We start from the raw sequence: 20,765 nt of genomic DNA on the forward strand, positions 1-20,765 counted from the left end.
GTGCCGAGCACCCGGCGCTGGACACCGGGCGCCACCGAGCCGCCTTCCCCGAGCACGAGTCGCGGCTGCGTCCCCAGCCCGGCCTTGAGGCCTCGTGCTCCTCGGCTCCTGGTGGGCCTCGGCTGGTGAGCTCGGGGGCAGCGGCCATCCTGAAATCCTCTTCCAGTTTCTCTTTCTCTTTCCCAGCCGACACCTGCGTTCCTTCCCGGCCAGGCAGGCTCCGTCCAGTGACGGCAGGGGTGTCCCTGTCTGTGCCCTGGGGGACCCCCTCCAGCGCAGAAGCCCAGCCTGGGCGTGGGGGTTGACTTTAAGGTCACTTCCAGCTTCACTGCTGAGCTTCCCTCGGACCTGTCCAAGGGACCACTACCCCAGCGTCTGCCCCCTCCTCCTGATGGCAGACCCCACCCTCGCCGGCACCCATTCCGGGCTAGGCCCTCCCTCTCCCAGCTACAGAGACCCCTCCACACTCCACAGGCACACCCCCCGCCCGGCCCCACAGGCTCTGCCTGGCTCTCAGATGGGGGTTCGGAGCCCGTAGGAGTGCAGCTCTGGGTTGCAGCTCCCGTTCCAGCCAGGTCACACACAGCGCCTGCCAAGACAGCAGAGCAGACTGCAGCGCGGCACCGGAGAAGGGGTCCCATGGCTGCAGAGAAGGGGTGCTGGGGCTGGCTCTCCAGCAGACCATTGGCCCATCAGGTGGGGGGACACTGAGAGCTAGGGACAGGCAGCCCTTGGTGGCCCAGCCCCATCCCATCCCCACAAATGTCCTGAGTCCCACATGCCTCCTGTCAATCCCTCTGGTTTCTACTGCTCCAAACTGCTGGAAGACAGGTCTGTCCAGGGGTCTGCTTCCCAAGACTCGGGGCTCTGTCCGTTCAGGCTGGGCTGGCCACACGTCTGTGTCCCACTCAGCCCTCAGCACTGCCTTCCCCGGGCTGTCGTAACTCAAAGTGCAAGGGAAGGAGGGAAAAGCGGCACAGTCCCACGATTGTCATGTTAGCTACCAGCGCCTGCTGAGTCCACTGTGCGAACCCAGCACCCACGCCAACACAAACACAGTGCAGCTGGCCAGCGGAGGTGAGCTTCAGGCCTTAAGAGCAAAAATGCTGAAGGTTCATGTTCTTTGGGGTGGAAAGGCAAAGTGTGGGGTGATGGGCAGAGCACTGGGGAACCCCCAGGAGCAGCCGGGCAGAGCCACAGCCCTGCCCCTATATCGCAGGCTGGCCTGGCACCCTGCTTCTGGGCCAGTCCGTGGCCAGAGCTGGGCTTGCGGTCTGTCCCATTCCTGGACTTTTACTGGCTGTCCGCAAATGAAATTTTTTGAGCTCACAGGTGTGCTGCTCTCTGAAACCCGTGCAGCGCTCACTGACAAAATCACTGAGGAGTGGCGGAGAAGGTCTTCACAAGTCAGGAGCTCCCCACCGCATAGAATTGCACCCTGGTCCAAGGGTCACCAGGCCCCTCCTCCAGCCGTGGCTGCTGGGCCAGTGCGCCCTTTGTCGGGGATGCTGCTGCCCTGGGCTCCGGCCCACCAGTGACTCGGGCGGCCTCCGTCTGCCCTCCAGTTGTTAAAACCCGACTCTCAGTTGGCAGGAAAGCGTTCGCGCACCTGTGTGGTGGCCGCAAAGGCATAGTCCGCAGCCCGGAGTCATATGCATTCGTGGGGTGCTGTGCTTGTCCCCGGGGCTGCTGGAACAAAGGGCCACACACTGGCAGCCGAAATCCTCTCCATTCTGGGGCCAGAAGTCCAAAGTCCAGGTGTGGGCAGAGCTGTACCTCCTGCGGAAGGGGGCAAGGCCGTCCTGTTTCCTGCAGTGGCTGGGGCTCCTGGCCTCCAGGCTCGGCCTCTGTCTTCGCACGGCCTCCTCCTTCATGGCTCACTGGCTTAGGGTCCACCTGGATACCCCTGCGTGCTCTCTAAATGTATCCGCACAGGCCCTTCCTCTCTCTAGGGGAGATCTGAGTTTCAAGGGGCCGTGATTTGCAGGGGCGGCCTCCCCGCAGCACAGGGGCTCTTCCTAGCTCTCCTAGGGGTGGCCCAGCAGCCACAGCAGGTCATTGGGAGACCAGTTGTCCTGGATCCCCAGGGAAGTTTTGTGGCATGCAGTCGGGAGAACCAAGGACGGGACCGCTGCCCCCACGTGGGCATGCTGGGCTGGCGTGGGTTCTGCTGGGCTGGTGTCTCCGCGCCTCAGCCACCACAGTCCCATCTGGCTGTCATGGGCTCTGGGTCCTGGGTCTCTGCCCCTGAAGGAGGTCGAGGGCCTCTGTGTGCAGGGAGAGGGACATCACAGTGTCCTTATTTCTGGAACCCGAGCACATCCTCTTGGTGAAAATGTGTCCTCGACCGCAGGCTGTCTGAGTCCCATCCCCGCAGTCTCCCTGCTATGGGAAGTCCGTGCGTGGAGTGAAGGCTGCACTCAGGTAGCAATGGGGGGAACTCCTGGACCCCCAAACCACGACTGGGATGCCGTGCGTCTCCCCCGCCCCGCAGGCCGCCAAGCGCTGTGGGAGCTCTCCCTCACCGCCGGCTCCCTGGCCCCACTCAGAGCGCGTGCGGTCTCCCCACAGACGAGCTTTGCCGGGCCTTCCCGTTTACGCCGCTCAACCGTGGGGAATGGCCCTTAACCCAAATGAGACCAAATGGAGCCAAAATGACCCTGCATGGCTGAGGCAGCTGGCACCCAGGAGCTGGGGGACGACCGCTGGCCTGTTCTGGGCGTCTCAGGGCTGCCCAATGGGCCCCGCTTGGGCGGGGAGTCTTCCTCAGACGGGCGGCCCCTCCAGTGTCAGTTGCGTCAGGCTCTGCTCACATGCTGGGGACAGGCGTCCCGGTCAGGGCTGGCTGCACATATGGGACCCTGTCAAAATTCAAATTCGGGCCCTTGTACAAAAATTAGTAAGGCTCTCAGGAGGGCAACAGTGCAGTGTCCAGCAGGGCTCAGGGCCTTCCAGCAGCCCCAAGTGCACACAGTCCCAACAGCTGTCCCGCTGTCAGCCGCTCTTGGGACGGAGGAGCTCACCCAGGGGTGCCCAGTGACATCGGGCAGGTACCCACAGCCGGTGTGTGAAGCTTACCTCAGAAAGTTGTTTTGGCTTGGAATTTATCCTTACGATCGTTAAACTGGGGATAAAGTCTTATTTATTCCCTAATTTTTATTCAAATGAGATTTTATTCAAATAAGATTTTTAGGACTTGAGGTCTGTCACTGATTTTGCTTGTAAGAAAACTCCAGAGGCACCAGCCCGCCAAGCAGGGGTGAAGGCACGCCACGTCACCTTGGGCTGGGGTTCCTTGAGTCTGAACTCCCCACCCCCCACCCCTGCACTAGCCTACAGAGCTAACCCAGCGATGGGCCACATGGGCGGTGACAGATGCTGGGGTCTTCCTGGGGGCGTGTGGCCACTGAAACTGGCTACATGTGGCTGCGTATTGTGCTCTGTATGTCCACCTGTGCCTGCCTTCTCTTCTTTCTCCCAGTCCTGCGGGCGGACGTTCTGGCACCGAATGCGCCCAGCTCAAACAAGGGCAGACCCCCGCAGGACAATCCTGCCCCCCAAGTCACCGTGAGAGGCAGCTATAATGGGTGCACCGAGGTAGGTGCCTCTGTGAAGGAGGCAGCTTTCTGTCAGGCCCCTCTGGGAGGTCATAGGGGTGCACGAGCAAGTGAAGACAACAGCCCGTTCGCCACCGTGGAGGTCAGAGCCTGTTGGGGAGCTCCTTCCCTGCGCGTGTGAAAACCTTCAAGAAGACGCTGGTGGCAGCAGCTGTGGCTTCACAGATTCCAGGACCAAGGGGGCCGCAGGATCCCAGGACGCTGGCATCAGGGGCAGCTCCTACTTGGTCATAAAACCATCCCCTAGTACAGTCCAGATCTTCCCCAAATTAATCTAAGCGAGTGTTCCGTGGACACAGCGATCCCCGTGCAGGTTCCACAGTCTGCGCAAGACTGTGGCTGCTGTGCCCTCAGTTCTGAACACAGCTGTCCCCTCAAGAATGGTCATCACTTCCCCGCCACTCGCAGGGCGGGGTGCCTCTCCACCATCTGGTGACTCAGCGGCTGAGCCTTCGAAGGTCCATCCACTCTGCTCCTGCAACTGCATTTCCAACTTTGGGCAGCAGCATCGAACACGGCAGATTGTCACAGAACACATTTTTGTGTTGAGGTGAAGTGACAGGAATTAGGTGTGCTCTCACGTGGAGCAAGGCTTGCAAAACGCTGGGCGTCAGGCAGCAGAGCCCAGGACCCTGAGGGGCGGGATCCCCACCAATCGCCTGGGTAGTGACCGAGTGCTATGCGGGGAGGGGACCCAGGCAGAGCCTGGCGGTCGCCCCGGGCGAGCAAACAGAGTTGAGAGACTCTCTTTGTCTCTCCGGGAGAGAGAACTCACGGAACAGAGTCCAAAAGAGGACAGGACCCAGAGATCTGCAGAAGCCCCACAGCCCCGCGAGCATACAGCTGGGTCCAGTCAGCGCGCAGGTGGGGAGAACCGTGAGGCTGGACGGGAGCCACAACCCTGCCCGGGGATGCACCCACGGTTACAGGGTATGCCTGTGGCCGCTGAGCAGAAGGCTCTGCCTCCGGGGGCACTGGGTGAGGCCACAGGGGAAGGAGGTGGGCTCAAGGCTGGTCATGAGCCCCAGCCAAGGCGCAGAGATCAAACTTCTAAAATAATTGCATCTCTGAATACATTTCAAGAACATTGAGAAGAATAGAGAAAAATTCAGCATCCCCAAAGGTAAATGTAAGGATTCCTGGTGTCCACGGAGAACTATCAGGGTGCCAAGACACAGGAAAGTAAGACGCGTGTGACAAGTGGTCGGTCGTCTGGAACTGAGCCAGTCCTGCACCAGGCATGAGCACAACCTCATAACTGCTTCCCACGGGGTCCGAAAGTTACACGGAGACGGGAGTCACAGCAGCACCCCAGGTGGAGTCTGTAAGGTTGTGAACTCCGGCGTGTGAGATGGAAAATGCGCCAAGTGGGTCAACGGCAGATGAGACATGAATGGGGGGAAACAGCTGAAATTGTCCGGAGAGAAACAGGGAACAGAGACTGAACAATCAACCACCAGTGTCTGTGGGAACAGCCCAACGTATGTTTAATGGGAGTCCCCCCAAAAGAGGAGGAGATACTGGGGGCAGGGGTTCAGAAAAAGTGTTAGAAAAATAATGGTTAAGGCATTTCCAAATTTGATGTAAACTCTAACCCACAGAGGCAGGAGGCTCGAGGAGACTCAAGCACCAGGACCCCCGTGCAGACGGCAGCGGTCACAAGCGGGAATACGGCCGCAGCTGGGGGCCAGGCGCCGTGTGCGAGGGCTGCGGGCCGGGCGCAGTGGCAGGCCCGTGGGTGGCCCATGGGTGGCCCGTGGGTGGCCGAGAGGTGGGATCTGCTGAGGCAGCATGGGGTGGCACACACGGTGTTACGAGAATAGGTCACGTAACCAAGGACACCATGCGTGTCCTAGAAAGTGAGCCCAGGGCCCTGCAGACGTCCCACGAATCAGGCTTATTACTCGTCCAAATCTGTTTTCCCTCTGTGTAACCCAGCGGCCTACTAGGAAGCCGGGAAGGGTGCGTTTTGCATTTCTCCCCACGGCTTCTGACCAGACGCTTCACACGCCTCCCTCCTTTCTTGTTCGACGTCGTGGTGCTGCAGGCTTGTCATCTAGAAACATGGTTCTTGCTCTTTTTCCTACATACAGCGTTGCGGGGCGTGTAAGTCTAGGAGGACAGCTGTTTATTTCCCGCCCTTCCTTCCTTACCGCTGGGGAGTCTGCCCGCTGTCCGCTGTCCCCGCCGGTTGTCTTTCATTCTGGTTGTATTTAAGGGCAAACCGCCGCAGGGGCACTGCCTCCCCTACTGGACGGCGAGTGTGGGTCTCTTACTCTGAGCTTCTGCTCCCTTGCATCCATGTCTTTGTGCCTCCTGGGCGATCCTGGTACCAGAGTGTGTCCCTTCTCACATTCCTTGTCCCCCGGACTCCAGCTGGACGCATCTGAGGTCTGTCTGTCGTGATGGGGACATGGGAGCAGAGGCAGGGGGGTTCCCATGGGTCAGCTACATGGCATGTGGCTGCCTGGAGACACCTCACAGGTGGGCGGTCCTGGGGAGCAGGTTGAGTTAGCACGGGGTGCCTGTTGGAGGAATCTGTTAGGGTCCGTGATCAAAGGAACAAGACTGATATAAAGTGAAAATCAAACAAAGCTTTATTTCACACCAAGCGTCAAAAATCAAACTGACTGGTAGGGGCCGTCTCTTACGAAGAGACGACGATGACCCCATCAAGGTCACTCCCAAGAAGGCCCCTCTGCATGAGGCCACTCCAGACGAGGCCACTCCCAGGATGAGGCCACTGTTGATGAGGTCGCTCCCCAGACAGGGCTGCTCCCCGGACAAGGCTGCTCCCAAAAAGAGGCCACTCTGGAGGAAGCCGCTTCCAGGACGAGGCCTCTCCTGACGATGAGGCGGCGATGACGACAGCGACGATGACAAGGAGGACAACAACCCCGATGACACAGACTCTGCTCCCCACGACGCCACTCTGACAAGGCTGCTCCCCAGAGGAGGCCGCCGCTCCGGACAAAGCCGCTCGCCGACGAGGCCACACCCCAGACGAGGCTGCTCCAGACGAGGCGACTCGACGACAAGGCCGCTCCCCGGAATAATGACGCTCTAGCGAGGCCCCTCGAGGCAGGGCCACCATTCCAGGTGTCGAGGCCGCTCAGGGCGGGGCCGAGGCTCGAGGCGGCAAGGCCGCTGGGGGCGGTGAGGCCGCTCACGGCGGGGCCGCTCCTCTGTGACGGCGAGGCTACTGGCGGCGGGACCGCAGGCGGCTCTCACAGCTCTGACAGCTCCTCCTTCTGCCTCCAACGGCCTCGCAGACCAACCTTTATAGGGGTGGTTTAGCCCCGCCCACACACCGGTGGCCAACTGAGTTTCAATTCACCCTCGTGGATATGCGCGTGCCCCACTGATTGGACGTCTTCATCCGGCCTGGCCCGGCCCTACATCCAGGGTTTACAAGTAAGCTCCTCTGGGAGGGGCAGGCCCTTACAGAACCGAGGTGTGGAAGGTAAAGGAGCCTGCACCCGAGCACACCTCCTCCAGGAAGCCTGCCCGTGGTGGTGTGGCATGGGGCCCGCAGGTTCAGACTGGAGCCACAGCAAACTGCTCAGCGAAACAGGTGGCCGCCACGGGGCCCACAGAGGGTCACTGCCCATGGCAGGCCTGACTCAGGCGAGCACCACCCCCCCAGGGGTGGGAATGGGCTTGGGAGCCAGTTCTGCAGCCCCAGACCCAGGCCTCATGCACACGGGCCTCGAGGGGCCAGCGCCAGACTGCTCAGATTGGGGTGGGGGTGGGGGTTGGCCACAAATCCTCCCCATCCCCCCCAAAAAGCCACCTAAAGCCCAAGAATGTAAAGTTTACCAGGACTGACTTAAAGTTGATTGCCAATAAAATTAATTTCTATTATTTGCTATAATATAATTCCTAAGTTCTGAAGAGTATCCTTAAAAACTGCTTAAGTTCCTGACAGTTAACTTTGCTCATCATCCCAAGAGAAAACAGCACCCCAGGCCTGTTTCAAGTCCCAGCACAACCCGGGGGGCTTGTTGGGGAAACCATCACAGCTCTCGGCACGTGGCTGCCCCTCCCAGCCAGATACAGGTCTCTGGGAAAGCTGCCCATGTGGCTCCGCTTCCCCTCCCTGCCCTGACTCCCTTCCCGCCCTCTGCGGGAAGCCAGGCCACAGGCTCCCCTGGGGTCTGCGTGGACAGGGGATTACTCTGGGACCTTCGGGACCTCAGAGGATGTGCCGCTCTCTGAGTGCAGCAGTGAGCCCCTGCCGGGCCGTCAGGTGTCATGATCTCAGGCTTCCCCAGGAGGATGCAGGGAGACCCCAGCCTCTCCCTGAGCCACGGACAGGCCCTCAGCCGGGCTGGATGGCACAGTGCTGGCCTCTGCCACCTCCGGTGTCCCCTCCAGAGACTGGCGATCCTGGAGATGGTATGGGCCCGCTCCCAGCTCATCGGTGAACATGGCAGCCATGCCACCCTGGGCCTGGGGGCTCCCTGGGCAGGCGTCCCCCCAGGACAGCAGATTTTGGCCTCCGCACAGCAGCGAGTACGAGAGTATGAGGTTCTGCAGGTCTGACTCCCAGGCTGGGGTCTCCAACGAGGGGGGCTGCTGGGTAGAGCCATTGGCCAGTGTGCGCTCCTGCGTGGGCTCCTGTGTGGGCTCCGGGGTTCCTGCAGAGCAAAGGAAGCCAAGTGAACGCTGGGGGCAGGTGCGTGGAGGGCCCGCCCTTCCGGTGCAGCAGGGAGCAGGCAGCCCTTCGCCAGGATGGCCGAGGTGGGGCAGCCGGTGCAGCGAGTCCTGACCTCTCGCCGGGCGGCGGTGGGGGGGTGGGCTGCACAGGACCCCTGCACACAAAGCTCATGAGTGCCCTCCTCCCCAGCGAGGCTCCCTCCTGCTCGCCCCCGCTGCACGATGAGGGGCTGCCAGGGCTGGGCAGGACCGCAGATGCCCACACAGGGCATCTTCCATGAGAAACATCCCACCTGTGGGACCGTGCGGAGCGCACAGGTGCACATCCACAAGAATCCAAGACGAGGACCTCGTAGGCCAGGGGCCCCTGTGTGTCCCACAGACAAACATGCGGGCGGCTTTCCCTCCATTCCCGCGGGAGCCGGGTGCTCCCCTCCCCCAAGCCTGACCTCGTCCCGTCGCTGCCTCGTGGGGGCGTCCCCAGAGGGCCTCCCGTTGGGGACATCTCAGTGGCTCGCACCAGCACCATCCCGGGCCCAGCCTCGCATTCCTGGCAGGACCGACTCCTGCGCCCCTGACGGGACATCAGGCCACCACACGTGTTGCAGCCGAAGCTCCCCGACGACAGGACAGCTGTGCTCTCTTCCTGTTTGCGGCTTCTGGGCCCCCTTCCGTGAGCTGCCCCTTCAGCGCTGGTCATTTGTTTTTCTCATGGGGTCGCTCTGGACACTGGTCCTGTGTCAGTTATGGACACGACTCACAAACATGTCTCTGGCTTTGGGCGCGACCCTTCACTTTCCGATGGCTCCTGACTACCCAGAAGTCCCTCATTTCCACGTGAACTCACGTCTTCCTGTGGGGTTGATGCCTTCCAGAATATCTCACGTAACAAACCCTCAGACACCAGGAGGACATCGAGCTACTCCCCAATATCATCTTCCAGTTTTCACAGCTGTCCCTTCCCGCACACATCTTCAGGCCACGTGAGATCCATTTGTGTAAACAGTAAGAGGAAGGGCTCGAACGCCGTCCGTGCTCTCCCCACGTGGCACCAAACCTTCCAGCAACATCTATGAGCGCCCTGCCCCGGTGCCTCCAGCCACCTCTGCCAGGAGCTGAGCGTCTGCACGGATGAGCTCGAGGCTTGGAAGCCTCCACGCTGGCCCCGTGGGGACCCCGGGACGGCGGTCAGGCCGGCTTTCATCAACAAGCTTCCCAGAAGCGGCGCAGCTCGCCGACCTGAACGGCCCTTCTTCTCAGGGCTCTTGGCGATTCCCGACCCCTGGCGATTCCGCACACATTTCGGCAGCAGCGTCTCCAGCGGGCGCCCAGCCCCACCGTGTCCACTCCGTGAGTGGGTCCGCGTCCGCCTGCCTTCGGGCTCCTCGGAGGGTCCTAAGTCGGGCCCGTCTCTGCAAGTCTTGCGTGTCTCCTGCTCGGTCTCTTCCTGGGGACCTCACTTCTGAAACACCGTTGAAAATGGCCCGTTCTCACTCCCTAGCACTCCTTCCTGATGTAGAAACGCCTACTCCCCCTTCGCCCCAAGATGCGCACCAGCGGGAGGACAGCCCCCCACGCGGAGGTTTCCTCGGGATGAGTGAGGTTGACGATCCCCCCTGGAAGGGGCTCTGTCTTGAGTCACCGGATGTTGGAAAACCCGCCTTCTCTTTGCCTCTGGTGTTTGCTGGTTGACCGACGACCTATCTAGAAGATGACCTGCTGCCCCCCGGCTCCCAGACTCCAAGAGCCGCACCTCCGTAAACACCTCCCCCACCCCGCCCCCCCGCCCCAGGACCCCAGTCCCCGCGTGGACCCCAGCCCCGCCTTGCTCATGGTCGTCCACGTTCTGCTCCTGCCTTCGTGTGCCGGGTGACCCCCAGCTGTGGGCTGAAGGTCACAGGACCCGGCTGATGGATGATGGGCCGCGGACCCTCGGCGAACGGGTGAGCCTCAGTGGCGCTCAGTTTTCTTCCACTCGTTCTCAGATATGCTCGTCACCTAGACGACAGTTTTCACTTGTTTCACTTTGCCTTTTGTCCCCAAAACAATGACCACAGTTACTTTGCGATTGGCCCGCGAGCCGGGCACCCTCGTGTGTCTGGCTCTGCTGCGGCCTTGGCTTTCCCGAGGGCACCACCGTGTGCAGGGGAAAGGGCTCCTTTCTTCCTTGCTCCCGGCACCGGCGATGACAGGTCCAGAATCGCCCCAAGTGAACCCACAGTCTGAGGAGTTTGGGGGAGTCTGTCCTTCCAAGCCATTGGCAGAGGATTTTCTCGGCTCCTCTCACCCTGAGGTTTGAGATGGCTGATTACTCTGGCATCCCACGGGGATGGAGAATGGGGTTCCTTCTGGCTCGCCGCCACGATGTGACTATAGCCATCATTACGGCTAAGTTCTAGGCCTCCCGTTCTGGCTGTGCTCTGGGCTTGGTCATCTCTGTCCCTCCTGGAACGCTGTGAAAATCAAGCCCCCCAGGGAAGAGTGCCCATGGGGTCTCCTCTGGGTTTCTCTTTGCCTCTGTCCCTGGCCTGAGGACCCCTGGCCTCTCCACTGTCCCCGAGCCCCCACACCCCGCCGTGCGGTGTGCGCACCCCCAACGGTATAGTCCGAACAGGTGCGGGACCTGCGGCCCAGGGGCCCCGTCACACACAACACCTGTTTGTAATTCATGATCCTTAAGTCCAACTTGAGTCCTTCTGGAATCACATCGAGATCAAGCCACCCTCTCAGCCTCCTGTTCTGGAAACAGGAGCCGCTGACTCGCTGCCATGGGCATGGTGAAGGGCGGGCCGTCTCAGGCCTGGGGCTCTGAAGGGAGGCGTTGCCTGGGCGAGGGTTTCTTGCACGAGGAGACGCCATTTCGGGAGCACTGTGCAAGGATCCCACATGCGAACAACGATACCCCCGGCAGACAGCGTGGGTGGCCGGGCGGAACCTCCGCAGGTCATGCTGGGCCTTCGGCTTCGACTGGCCATGGGCTTCGCTCTGCGTGCCTGTTAGCAGACAGGCGGCCGCCGCTCCTCCGGGCCATGGCTCAGACTGGCAGCCACACGTCCACTGGGGCTCCGGCCCCACCGTGCGGCCTGCGGCCTTGCGGCACGCGGGGCAGGTGGCAGTTGAGCATGGGACCCTGTCTGCAGACCCTCTCCGTGAGCTCAAGCTTGTCTTCTGTGTCACTGACAACACAGTGTCCCAGCCCCCCCATTGCTGATTTCTCCCTTTTTATCTCCCCATGGGAAATCTTTAACTCTAGAGCATGAACTGCGTAGACCCCCACACCCAGGCTGTGAGGTGCCTCACCTTCCTCCTGCTCAGGCGGCCTCGGGTCTCACTGCAGACCCTCTGAGACCTGCGGGGAGAGGAGTGACAGGGAATAAGGATGCAGCTCTTGTCACGCTGCCAGAGTTCTGCCCCGGCGGGCTCCAGGACGCAGCCCAGCACCTTGCCACCTGGGTCCGGAGCACTCACTGCAGTGGGGGGCTGCTGAGCAGACCCCATGGTAGGAATGTCGGCTTCTCCCTCTGCACGCACATCATAATGGAGACAAGTAGTGTCTGATGAGTGGGAAGGTCTCATGGGGGCTGAGGGGGCCCACTTGGACCCCCAGCATGAGGAAGGGGTGACAAGGACACAGCCCAGGCCACCCCTTGCCTGGCGCCTTCCCCTCACAACTCTGATTGCTGGTGGCAAGTCCTGGTGACCCAGGAGCCCCGAGCGTCTTCACATCACCTCCTGAAAGCAGGAAGCATATTCCTTGTCCTGGTGCTGCCAGGCTGGGCAAGAGGTGACTTATCACCCCATTCCGTGGGCTGGCCTATGGTGGGGGGGCACAGGTCTCGCCAAGGGGCCAGGGACGGCGCTCATCCTAACGCTCAGGGCTGCATGTGGCAGGGACCAGGCACTGGGGCTCTGCACAATCTCCCCTTGGAGGTGCTGACAGACCCCACGGACAGATGTTTCTGGGACACTTCTAAATCGGGAGCCTTCCGGAGCCAGCACTTGAGAATTATGGTGAAGATACAAACTGATGCTTGGATGAGTAAAGACACAGCTTTATAAGAAACAGAAGGGAAGCCCTTATAGATGAAGACCAACCATCCCTGAAGAGGAGGAGGGGGACGGGAACAGACTGTGGAACACCAAGGTTTGAGGAGCTGTCGGGGCAGAGAGGCCCCCGGGATCCACCTAGAGGCAGTGATGAGGGCTGAGCGGGGTCAGGGCTCTGACGGGTCACTGGGGGCCCCACAGGCTAAGCAGCCAGGTGGGTGGCTGCTGCCATCAAACTTCCCAGTCCACAGGTGACAGGAGGGCATCCACCCAAGATGGCTGCGGAATGGGCAGCAATCCCAGTAGAGGGGACAGGGATCAGGAAGCCAAGGTGACTGAGGTATTACTGAAAATATAAGGATTACACTATTGGTTTAAAATGAAAGCAACACCAACACAGAGCTGGGCAGTGGGATGGTGAAGGGCCACAGGCTAGAGATTTGTGGGGAGCGTGGTGACGACTGTGTCGGTGCAAACATCAGCGGCCTTCACCAGAGGACACAGTGCCAGTGCAGGACGCACGAGGGACCCAACCTCCTCGGAAGGAACCACGATGCTCGGGGAGCCATCAGGACCAACTCTTCCAGACTCTGGAACTGGACCAGAACTGTGACAACATGCAGCACCAGGGAAGGGATGCTACCCGTGCCTCCTAAGTGAGCGGTGTGTGCAAGCCATCAGCCACCCACCCTCAGTCCCCCTGTGGCTGCTGGAGGACAGCCCTTGTTCCTGGAGCAGTGAATGTCTGGGAGCCCGCAGGAACTCTGTACTCCAAAACTTGGGCGAGGTGCCTTTTGGTTGGTCTCTTCATGTCCTTGGGGGCCTGCTCGGTGTTCTCTTGTCCTGGCCACTTTGGCAGCAGTAGCTCCCTTCGGGTGCATCTACTGGAACATTTACTCCCCCTATTTGCAGCCTGAAGTTTAAGGAAATTACTGGCTGACCACAAGATACTCAGAGAAACTTCACAACGGGCAATACAGACTTAGTAGCATCACAATCTGATAATCCAAACACCAACAATCCCGAAGCAGTGGGAGAATCTGGTGTCCAGATTTGCCACATTATAATACTCAGAATATCCAATTCTCAACAAAAAAATAATAAAACAGACAAAGAAATAGGAAAATATGGCCCATTCAAAGGAGAAAAAGAATTTGGCAGAACTTGCCAGAAAAAGCCCAGACATTTAATAGTCAAGAATATTATATCAGCTGTCTTAAACATGCTCAATGAGCCAAGGCAAAGAATGAAAGGAAATCGGGAAAATACTGAATAAATAAAAAGTATATCAATAAAGAGATAGGAACTACAAAAAGGAACCAAACAGAAATTCTACCACTGATAAGTGTGAAATTAAAAATTCACTAGTGGAGATCATCACATTTGAGCAGAAGAAAGGGTCAGTGAGCTCGAAGAGAACTGAAATTATCCAGTCTGGGGACCAGGGAGAGAATGGAATGAAGGAACATGAACAGTGCCTGGTTATTTAAGGTCCCAAAGGAGAAGAGAGGGGGCAGAGGGAAAAATATCTGAAGAAACGCTTGCTACATGCTTCCCAAATGTGATGGAAGGTATGGATCTACACATCCAAGATGCTCAACTAAGTCCAAGCAGGAAAAACTCAGAAGGGTTTGTCCAGAGGAGGTGCAGCACTGCTGGACTCTCAGAAACCCAAGAGAGGACTCTGGAAGCAGAGAGAGAGAAATTATTTGTCTTGTAGAAGGAGCCTTGATAAGATCAACGACTGTGTTCCCATCAGAAATCAGGGAAGCCAGAGGGCACATTTAAAGTCCTGTAAGGAAAACAAAATATGCCAACCAAGAATTTTAAATATAACAAAATGATCTTTTGAGGATAAAGGAGAAATTAAAACATTCTTAGATAAACAAAAGCTGAGAGAATTCAGGACCCACAGACCTTCTCTATTAGAAATACTAAAGGGAGCTTTTGGGGCTAAAATGGAGGCTTTACACAGTAGAAGAGATAAAGAACTGGTAAAGACAACCACACAGGTTAATAAATGAGCCAGGATTGTTGTACTGGGAGTTTGTAGCTCCTCCTCTTCTCTGTGTGATTTAAAAGACATATGCATAGGACAATAATTATAAATCTCTCCTAATAGGCGCACAATGTGTAAAGATGTAATCTGTGACATTAGCGATATGGAGGGAAAGGGATGGAGATGTACAGGACTGGAGTATTTGTATGGTATTGAAATTGAGTTGGTATGATTCAACCTGGACTCTTATAAATTTAAGATGTTAATTATAATCCCCAATATAATCAGTAAGAAGACAACTAAAAAATATAAGAAGGAAAGAAGACAGGTATAAAAATGAAACAGTATGCAAATTCAACTAAATACAAAAAAGGAAGTAGTGAAAGCATTGTGGAATAAAAAAAAATGAGGCATACAGAAAACAGATTACGGGGGAAAAGAGGGTCCACTCAATGTTTAGTGAATGGAGCTGGGATAACAGAAACCCACATGGGAGAGAGGAAGCTGGATCCCTACCTCACACCAACCACACCAGTGAACCATAGAGAACACACGTCTCAAAATTCAATGCTGAAAACTTGTAGTAGAAAGTACAGATGACTCTCTTAGATGCTTGGGTTAAAGGTCAATCAAGACCAGAAAGCGTTATCATAATGCATAACACATAACTCACATATACGTGTGAATATATTGAAAGCTATGGCTCTGGCTCATCAAACGTCTGGTTAAAGTAAGCATGGAGTCAAGTTGCTCTGTAACACTCTATCTGTAATGCAACCAGCTAATGAGGGGTTTGTATTAAGAATATATAAAGAATGCAAACAAATCCTATAAGAAAAGCAGAAAGGGCTGGACAGAAAACTGGGCCAAGGACAAGAGCAAGCACTTCCCGTGGGGGGAAACCTACATGGGAAACTCACATTCAGCACCGTCAGTCATGGGGGAAAGTCTGGGACAGACCGGAAGCCACCGGCCGGCACCACTGGATTTGTGGCCCCAGGTGTTGAGGAGGATATGGACCAACTGGGTTTCATATACGCTTCTGTGGGAGTGCAGACTGTGCACCCTATTTAGAAAAGGCCCTGGCCTTATCACGCAGACTTGCTGCTGGTTAGAGACCCGAGCAGGGGCGTCCATCCTGCATGCCCACAGCAGAGGGGATGAGCGAGTGTGGGGCGAGAAGCATCACAGAAGGAAGGCAACTGGACCCAGCAGCACAGACACGGAATGACCATCTAGACTACTAAGCAGTGAATGAAAAGATGATTCCCCAAATTCCAAACATCACAGACACACTGTGTCCCTTCTGTGAAATAAAGAGCAGCCGATGAATTGCATGTGTGTATTTTCTAGGAACAGGAATGATCTTGAAACGCAGAAGTAAGCAGAAACACAAGAACAGAGAGCGCGGCTGCAGATACAGACCTGGTTGGTGCTTCATCTGACACCAAAGATAGAATACGGAGCAAATATAGAAAGCAGGTCATGCATAGATCAGCGATGAGTCTGTGTCCCAGACGAGATCATGATTCATATGCACCAAGGTCTAAGGCATTGGGGTGGGCTAGTGCTTACTGAGCACCAGGCCAGGCTGAGCACCGAGGAGCAGTGCTCACTGCCCCTCACCGAGTCCTTGCTTGTCTTGCTCTGGGAAGTGACAGCCATACGTCCTAACCTCCTGGAGACCCAGGGACTCGGCGTCGGGGGGTAAGAGACTTACTCTGGGGTGCGGAACCAGTAATGTCTCCACACCAGAAGGGCCCAAAGTCCAAGCTCACCTTAGGGGGCCCATTCCTTTGTAAGCACTCTGCGGAGAGCTACAGGTCTGGGGTCACCCACAGAGAGGTGGGCCTGGCGTGAAGCAGGGCACACAGAGTGTGGGATCAGATGTGAGTTCTGGACCAAGCCTGATGTGAGGAGAAGGTCCCAGGCTGGACTGGGGTATGGACTCAGTGACCATGCATGGACATCTGAGGTCGGGGTCTGAGTTCCCTTGGTTGGGAGCAAGCTCGCTGAGCTCAAAGCCAAGGGTTCAAGAGCATTGTCCTAACCCTTAGGCCTCCCTGGCTGGGGGGCAACATCCTTGGTGCCTTGGAGCACGAGTGCAATCAGTCTTCAGAATACAATGCAGACCCCAGCTGTGGGGGACCCAAGCCCTGAGGCGGGCTCTCACCCCTACATCTGAGCTGGGTCATCAGCAGCCCTGGGCTCACCTTCAGTGACAGGGTGCTCCCGGGGCCAGCGGTGGTGGTGGCAGAGCTCACACCTGAGGACCTAGACAGCGACAGGAGCACCTTCCGCCTGGGTCTGCTAGGGCGGGACAGGAAGGAGAAACACGTCACCGAGGAGGCCTTCACCCTGTGGGTGAGCGCACGGGGTGAGCAGGACGTCCCCCTGCTAGGGTCCCCTGTTGTCTGTGGTCTCAAGAACAGGCAGAGCCTGGGAGGCTGTTGGAGGGCCTGGGGCAGTCAGGCCGGAGGCTCCCGTGGGGAGCGCCCTACACTTCCACCGCTAGCAGAAAAGGAAAACCGAGTCCTTGCGTGAAAAGCCTTTAACACCGGACAGAAGGAGCTTTGTCCGTGGGGCAGGTCCTCCTGACTCATGTTCATTCTGTCTGGCCGGTTTCCACACAGTCCAAGAACTGAGTATCCCCAACAGAGAAACAAACCCGCAGGTCCGTCAGACCATCAGGAGGAGACTCTGCACGACCTTCTACCAACACGTGGCCACGATGGGTGCCCCCCAAGGCCCTGGGTGAGCGTGTCCTCCACCGGCCTGGCCTCTAGCCCCGAGACCACACCGGCTATGGCCGATGAGGCCCAAGGAGCAGGGTCGGGGGTGGAGGGGGGTCTCCAGTGCCGACTGGTCTCCTGGATCCAAACCGTTAAGTCACCACAGAAACATTCAGCACAACAAGAAAGGACTAATAGTGTTCTAGTTGCCCCGGAGCCAGGGCTGCCGGGCTGGGACACAGGAAGCCAGCTGGGTACAGGACGACGCCGGGCACCCTGACCATCCAGGGGATCTCAGGGGCCCCCGGGGAACCTGGACCAGTTCCCATGGGCACCATGTGTGGGTCTGTCTTCCGAGCAAGAGGGCAGCCTCCCTCACGTCCCCTCCAGTATCCTGTCCTCATCCCTGTCCACGTCCCCAGCATGGCCTGCTGACTCCATCAGCACCATGCCCCTCATGGTCCCAGCAAGGCCCCCCACAGAAGGCAGGGCCAGGGCCATGGCAGCAGGGGTGTGGGAGAGCAGGGGGCAGTGCAGGGGAAGGGGCGGGTGCTTCCCTGGGGGCTGCCTCTCCCACACCCTGCTCCGCAGGTGGGGGCCATGCCAGGGTCGAGGGGGTCCAGAGCGAGGCCTGTGTGTCTCTGTGTTTGGTGGGTGAGAGTCAAGGAAATGCCTTGTCCTTTTTAATTTTATTTTAAATTGCATTCGATGGCGCTGGAGGAAGGACTCGAGATCTCCAGACCAGCCAGGATGGTGTTTCCCAGCGCTGTCCCCTCAAGGACAAAGGGAGCCCGTGCTCGTGGTGGGCTCGGGTGAGTGGTGTAGAGAGACCCAGCCCTCACTGACAGTCGCAGCGCAACCCTCTCCTGTTGGCTCACTATTGCAGGGAAGGGTGACCTGTCCTGCTGCAGTTGGTCAAGGGGACAGAAGTCCCCTGATCTCACCCTTTAAAACGTGTGCTGGAAACCAGGCCACAGTCTGTCCAGGGCCACTTTCCGTGCCTGCGGCACAGAGGGTCGAAAGGCCATGTGCCCCCGGGGGCCTATGTGCGCAGCTGCGGGTGCTGACTTCACAGCCCCGCAAAGACCAAGGGCCAAAGGACAAGCCCTAACTTGGCCCAGTGCCATGGCAACACGGCAAGGGCCTGCGCCCTCCACCCGCTGCCCCTGCTCACTCGGGAAGAACAGCGGACCCCACTGGGGCTTGCCACCAGCTCTCATCGCAAGGGACGACACCAAGGAGCGCCGCCTTAACTCTCCATGTGAAGCCAGTGCGATGAGTGGCCCAAGAGGCTGTCCACGCCCATGACCTCGGGGACACAGTGTTGTCCCCCAATCCATGACCACAGCACCATGAGGTCTTCCACCAGAGCCTGTTGCCCTCAGGAACGGCGGGTCAGACGGGCACGCGGCTGTTTTTCAGTCAGAAGAAACCATCCGGGACGCTCGCACACTTACCCAAGGGCAGGGGACGTCAGCTTGCTGTCCGAGTCCTGTGAGGGTGTAAATGATGATTTGCGACATGAGAAACAGAGGAGTGCTTGACGCAGAGCTCACTCTCAAAACCCAAGTCATCAGAAGCTCATTTTGGGTCCAGGGAAGGGGTCAGCACAGGAGAGCGCCTCCCTCCCCGCCCTGGGCCCCCGCCTCACTCTGAGCCCTCCTGCCTCTCACCCGGCGCCCCGACACCTGGGAACCCTGAGTGCGCCCACGTTGGCGATGGGGTTCGTACGGAGGGAAATGTTAAGTGAGGTCACCGGGTGGCCCTGACCCTGGTGATGGGTCTGCGTGTGAGGCGACAGCGGCAGGGACGGAGGTGCACAGAGAAAGGGCTCTTTGAGGACGCGGGTGGGGCATGGAGGACAGAGGCATCAGAAGGACCCAACCTTCACAACACCTGGGTCTCTGGCTTCCAGCCTCCAGACTGGGAGATCTGAGATTTGTCACTTAAGGCACCATCTGTGTCTGCGGCGACAGACACGACTCTGTTGGTCAGCACTGACGGGCTCTGACAGCCTTGTGCCGCCGTCACTCTAGTGGGGGCAGGGCCCTCCTGCGGTGGCTGCCGCCTGCTTTCCCGCACCTGCCATGATGCTGAACACCGTTTCACCTGGGTTTGTTTAACTCTGAGCCAGGCTTTTGATGAAGTCCAATGCACCATGTTTCCTTTTCCTTCTTTTTAAATTGTAAAACAATTTTAAATATTATTTCATATATTTTCACTCTAAGAATCAGGTGAATATACCTAACCCGTTGCAAAATAGAGAAAACTGAAACTTACCCAGAGTTCCATCATCCGAATGCATTTCTCAGCATTTCCTGTCAATCTTTATTGCCCCATTTGTAGGATTTGTTTTTGTTTTATACAATTGTAAATTTGCCATAAATGTAATTTCATACTGCTTTTCCCCACTTATTATATCATAAGCATTTAAACAGTGTTATTAGAGAGGCACCTGGGGGGCTCCGTCGGTGGAGCCTCTGCCTTCGGCTCAGGTCATGATCTCAGGGTCCTGGGTGGGGCTCCTGCCCAGCGGCGAGTCGGCTTGGCCCTCTTCCCTTCCCCGCTTGCGAGTTCTCTCCCTCTCCCTCTCAAGTCAGCAATAAAATCTTTTGAAGAACTCATTACATAGTTTCCACAGCCAGACTCTCCAGCGGCTGCATTATCTTTCCAAGTCACACATTCAGCCTATGCTGCTTAATGACTCACTTGACTTTGTATTTTTTGATTGTTACAGATTTTTGGTTATTATAAACAATGTGATAGTAAACACCTCTGCATAAAGCTTTGCCCACATTTATTTTTTTTTATTAACATATAATGTGTCATTTGTCCCAGGGGTACAGGTCTGTGATCCACCAGTCTTACACATTTCACAACACTTGCTATAGCACATACCTTCCTCAATGTCCATCACCCCGCCACCCCATCCCTAACCCCAGCCCCCAGCAACTCTCCATTTGTTTCCTGAGATTAAGAGTCTCTTGTGCTTTGTCTCTCTCTCTCTAGTTTCATCTTGTTTCATTTTCCCCTCCCTTCCCCCATGATCCTCTGTCTTCTCAAATTCCTCATATCAGTGACACTTGTCTTTCTCTGATTGACTTATTTCACTCAGCCTAATACCCTCTAGTTCTATCCATGTTGTTGCAAATGGCAAGATTTCATTTCTTTTGATGGCTGCATAGTATTCCACTGTGTATATACACCACATCTTCTTTATCCATTCACCTGTTGATGGACATCTAGGTTCTTTCCATAGTTTGGCTATTGTAGACATTGCTGCTATAAACATTCGGGTGCACGTGCCCCTTCGGATCACTACGTTTGTATCTTTAGGGTAAATACCCAGTAGTGCGATTGCTGGGTCATAGGGTAGTTCTATTTTCAGCTTTTTGAGGAACCTCCATGCTGTTTTCCAGAGTGGTTGCTCCAGCTTGCATTCCCACCAACAGTGTAGGAGGGTTCCCCTTTCTCCGCATCCTTGCCAGCATCTGTCATTTCCTGACTTGTTAATTTTAGCCATTCTGACTGGTGTGAGGTGATATCTCATGGTGGTTTTGATTTGTATTTCCCTGATGCCGAGTGATGTGGAGCACTTTTTCATGTGTCTGTTGGCCATCTGGATGTTTTCTTTGCAGAAACATCTGTTCATGTCCTCTGCCCACTTCTTGATTGGATTATTTGTTCTTTGGGTGTTGAGTTTGCTAAGCT

The 20,765-nt window shown here is 57.0% G+C and overlaps 1 protein-coding gene across 1 annotated transcript in view; it reads right to left on the reverse strand.

Annotated features, from left to right (window-relative positions):
• Positions 1-5,733: 5,733 nt before the first annotated feature.
• Positions 5,734-20,765, reverse strand: part of LOC125099661 (palmitoyltransferase ZDHHC11-like) — a 52,679-nt gene continuing 37,647 nt past the window's right edge. The window contains exons 9-12 of the mRNA XM_047728933.1: positions 18,512-18,546; positions 16,536-16,680; positions 11,577-11,625; positions 5,734-6,142 (exon numbers count right to left, since the gene is read on the reverse strand). Coding sequence (XP_047584889.1) covers positions 11,605-11,625; positions 16,536-16,680; positions 18,512-18,546 — 201 coding nt within the window. The 3' untranslated portion in view covers positions 5,734-6,142; positions 11,577-11,604. The remainder of the gene's footprint in view (positions 6,143-11,576; positions 11,626-16,535; positions 16,681-18,511; positions 18,547-20,765) is intronic.

This window comes from Lutra lutra, chromosome 5 (genome assembly GCF_902655055.1).
Source record: "Lutra lutra chromosome 5, mLutLut1.2, whole genome shotgun sequence".
In the NCBI taxonomy this organism is placed as follows: domain Eukaryota; kingdom Metazoa; phylum Chordata; class Mammalia; order Carnivora; family Mustelidae; genus Lutra; species Lutra lutra.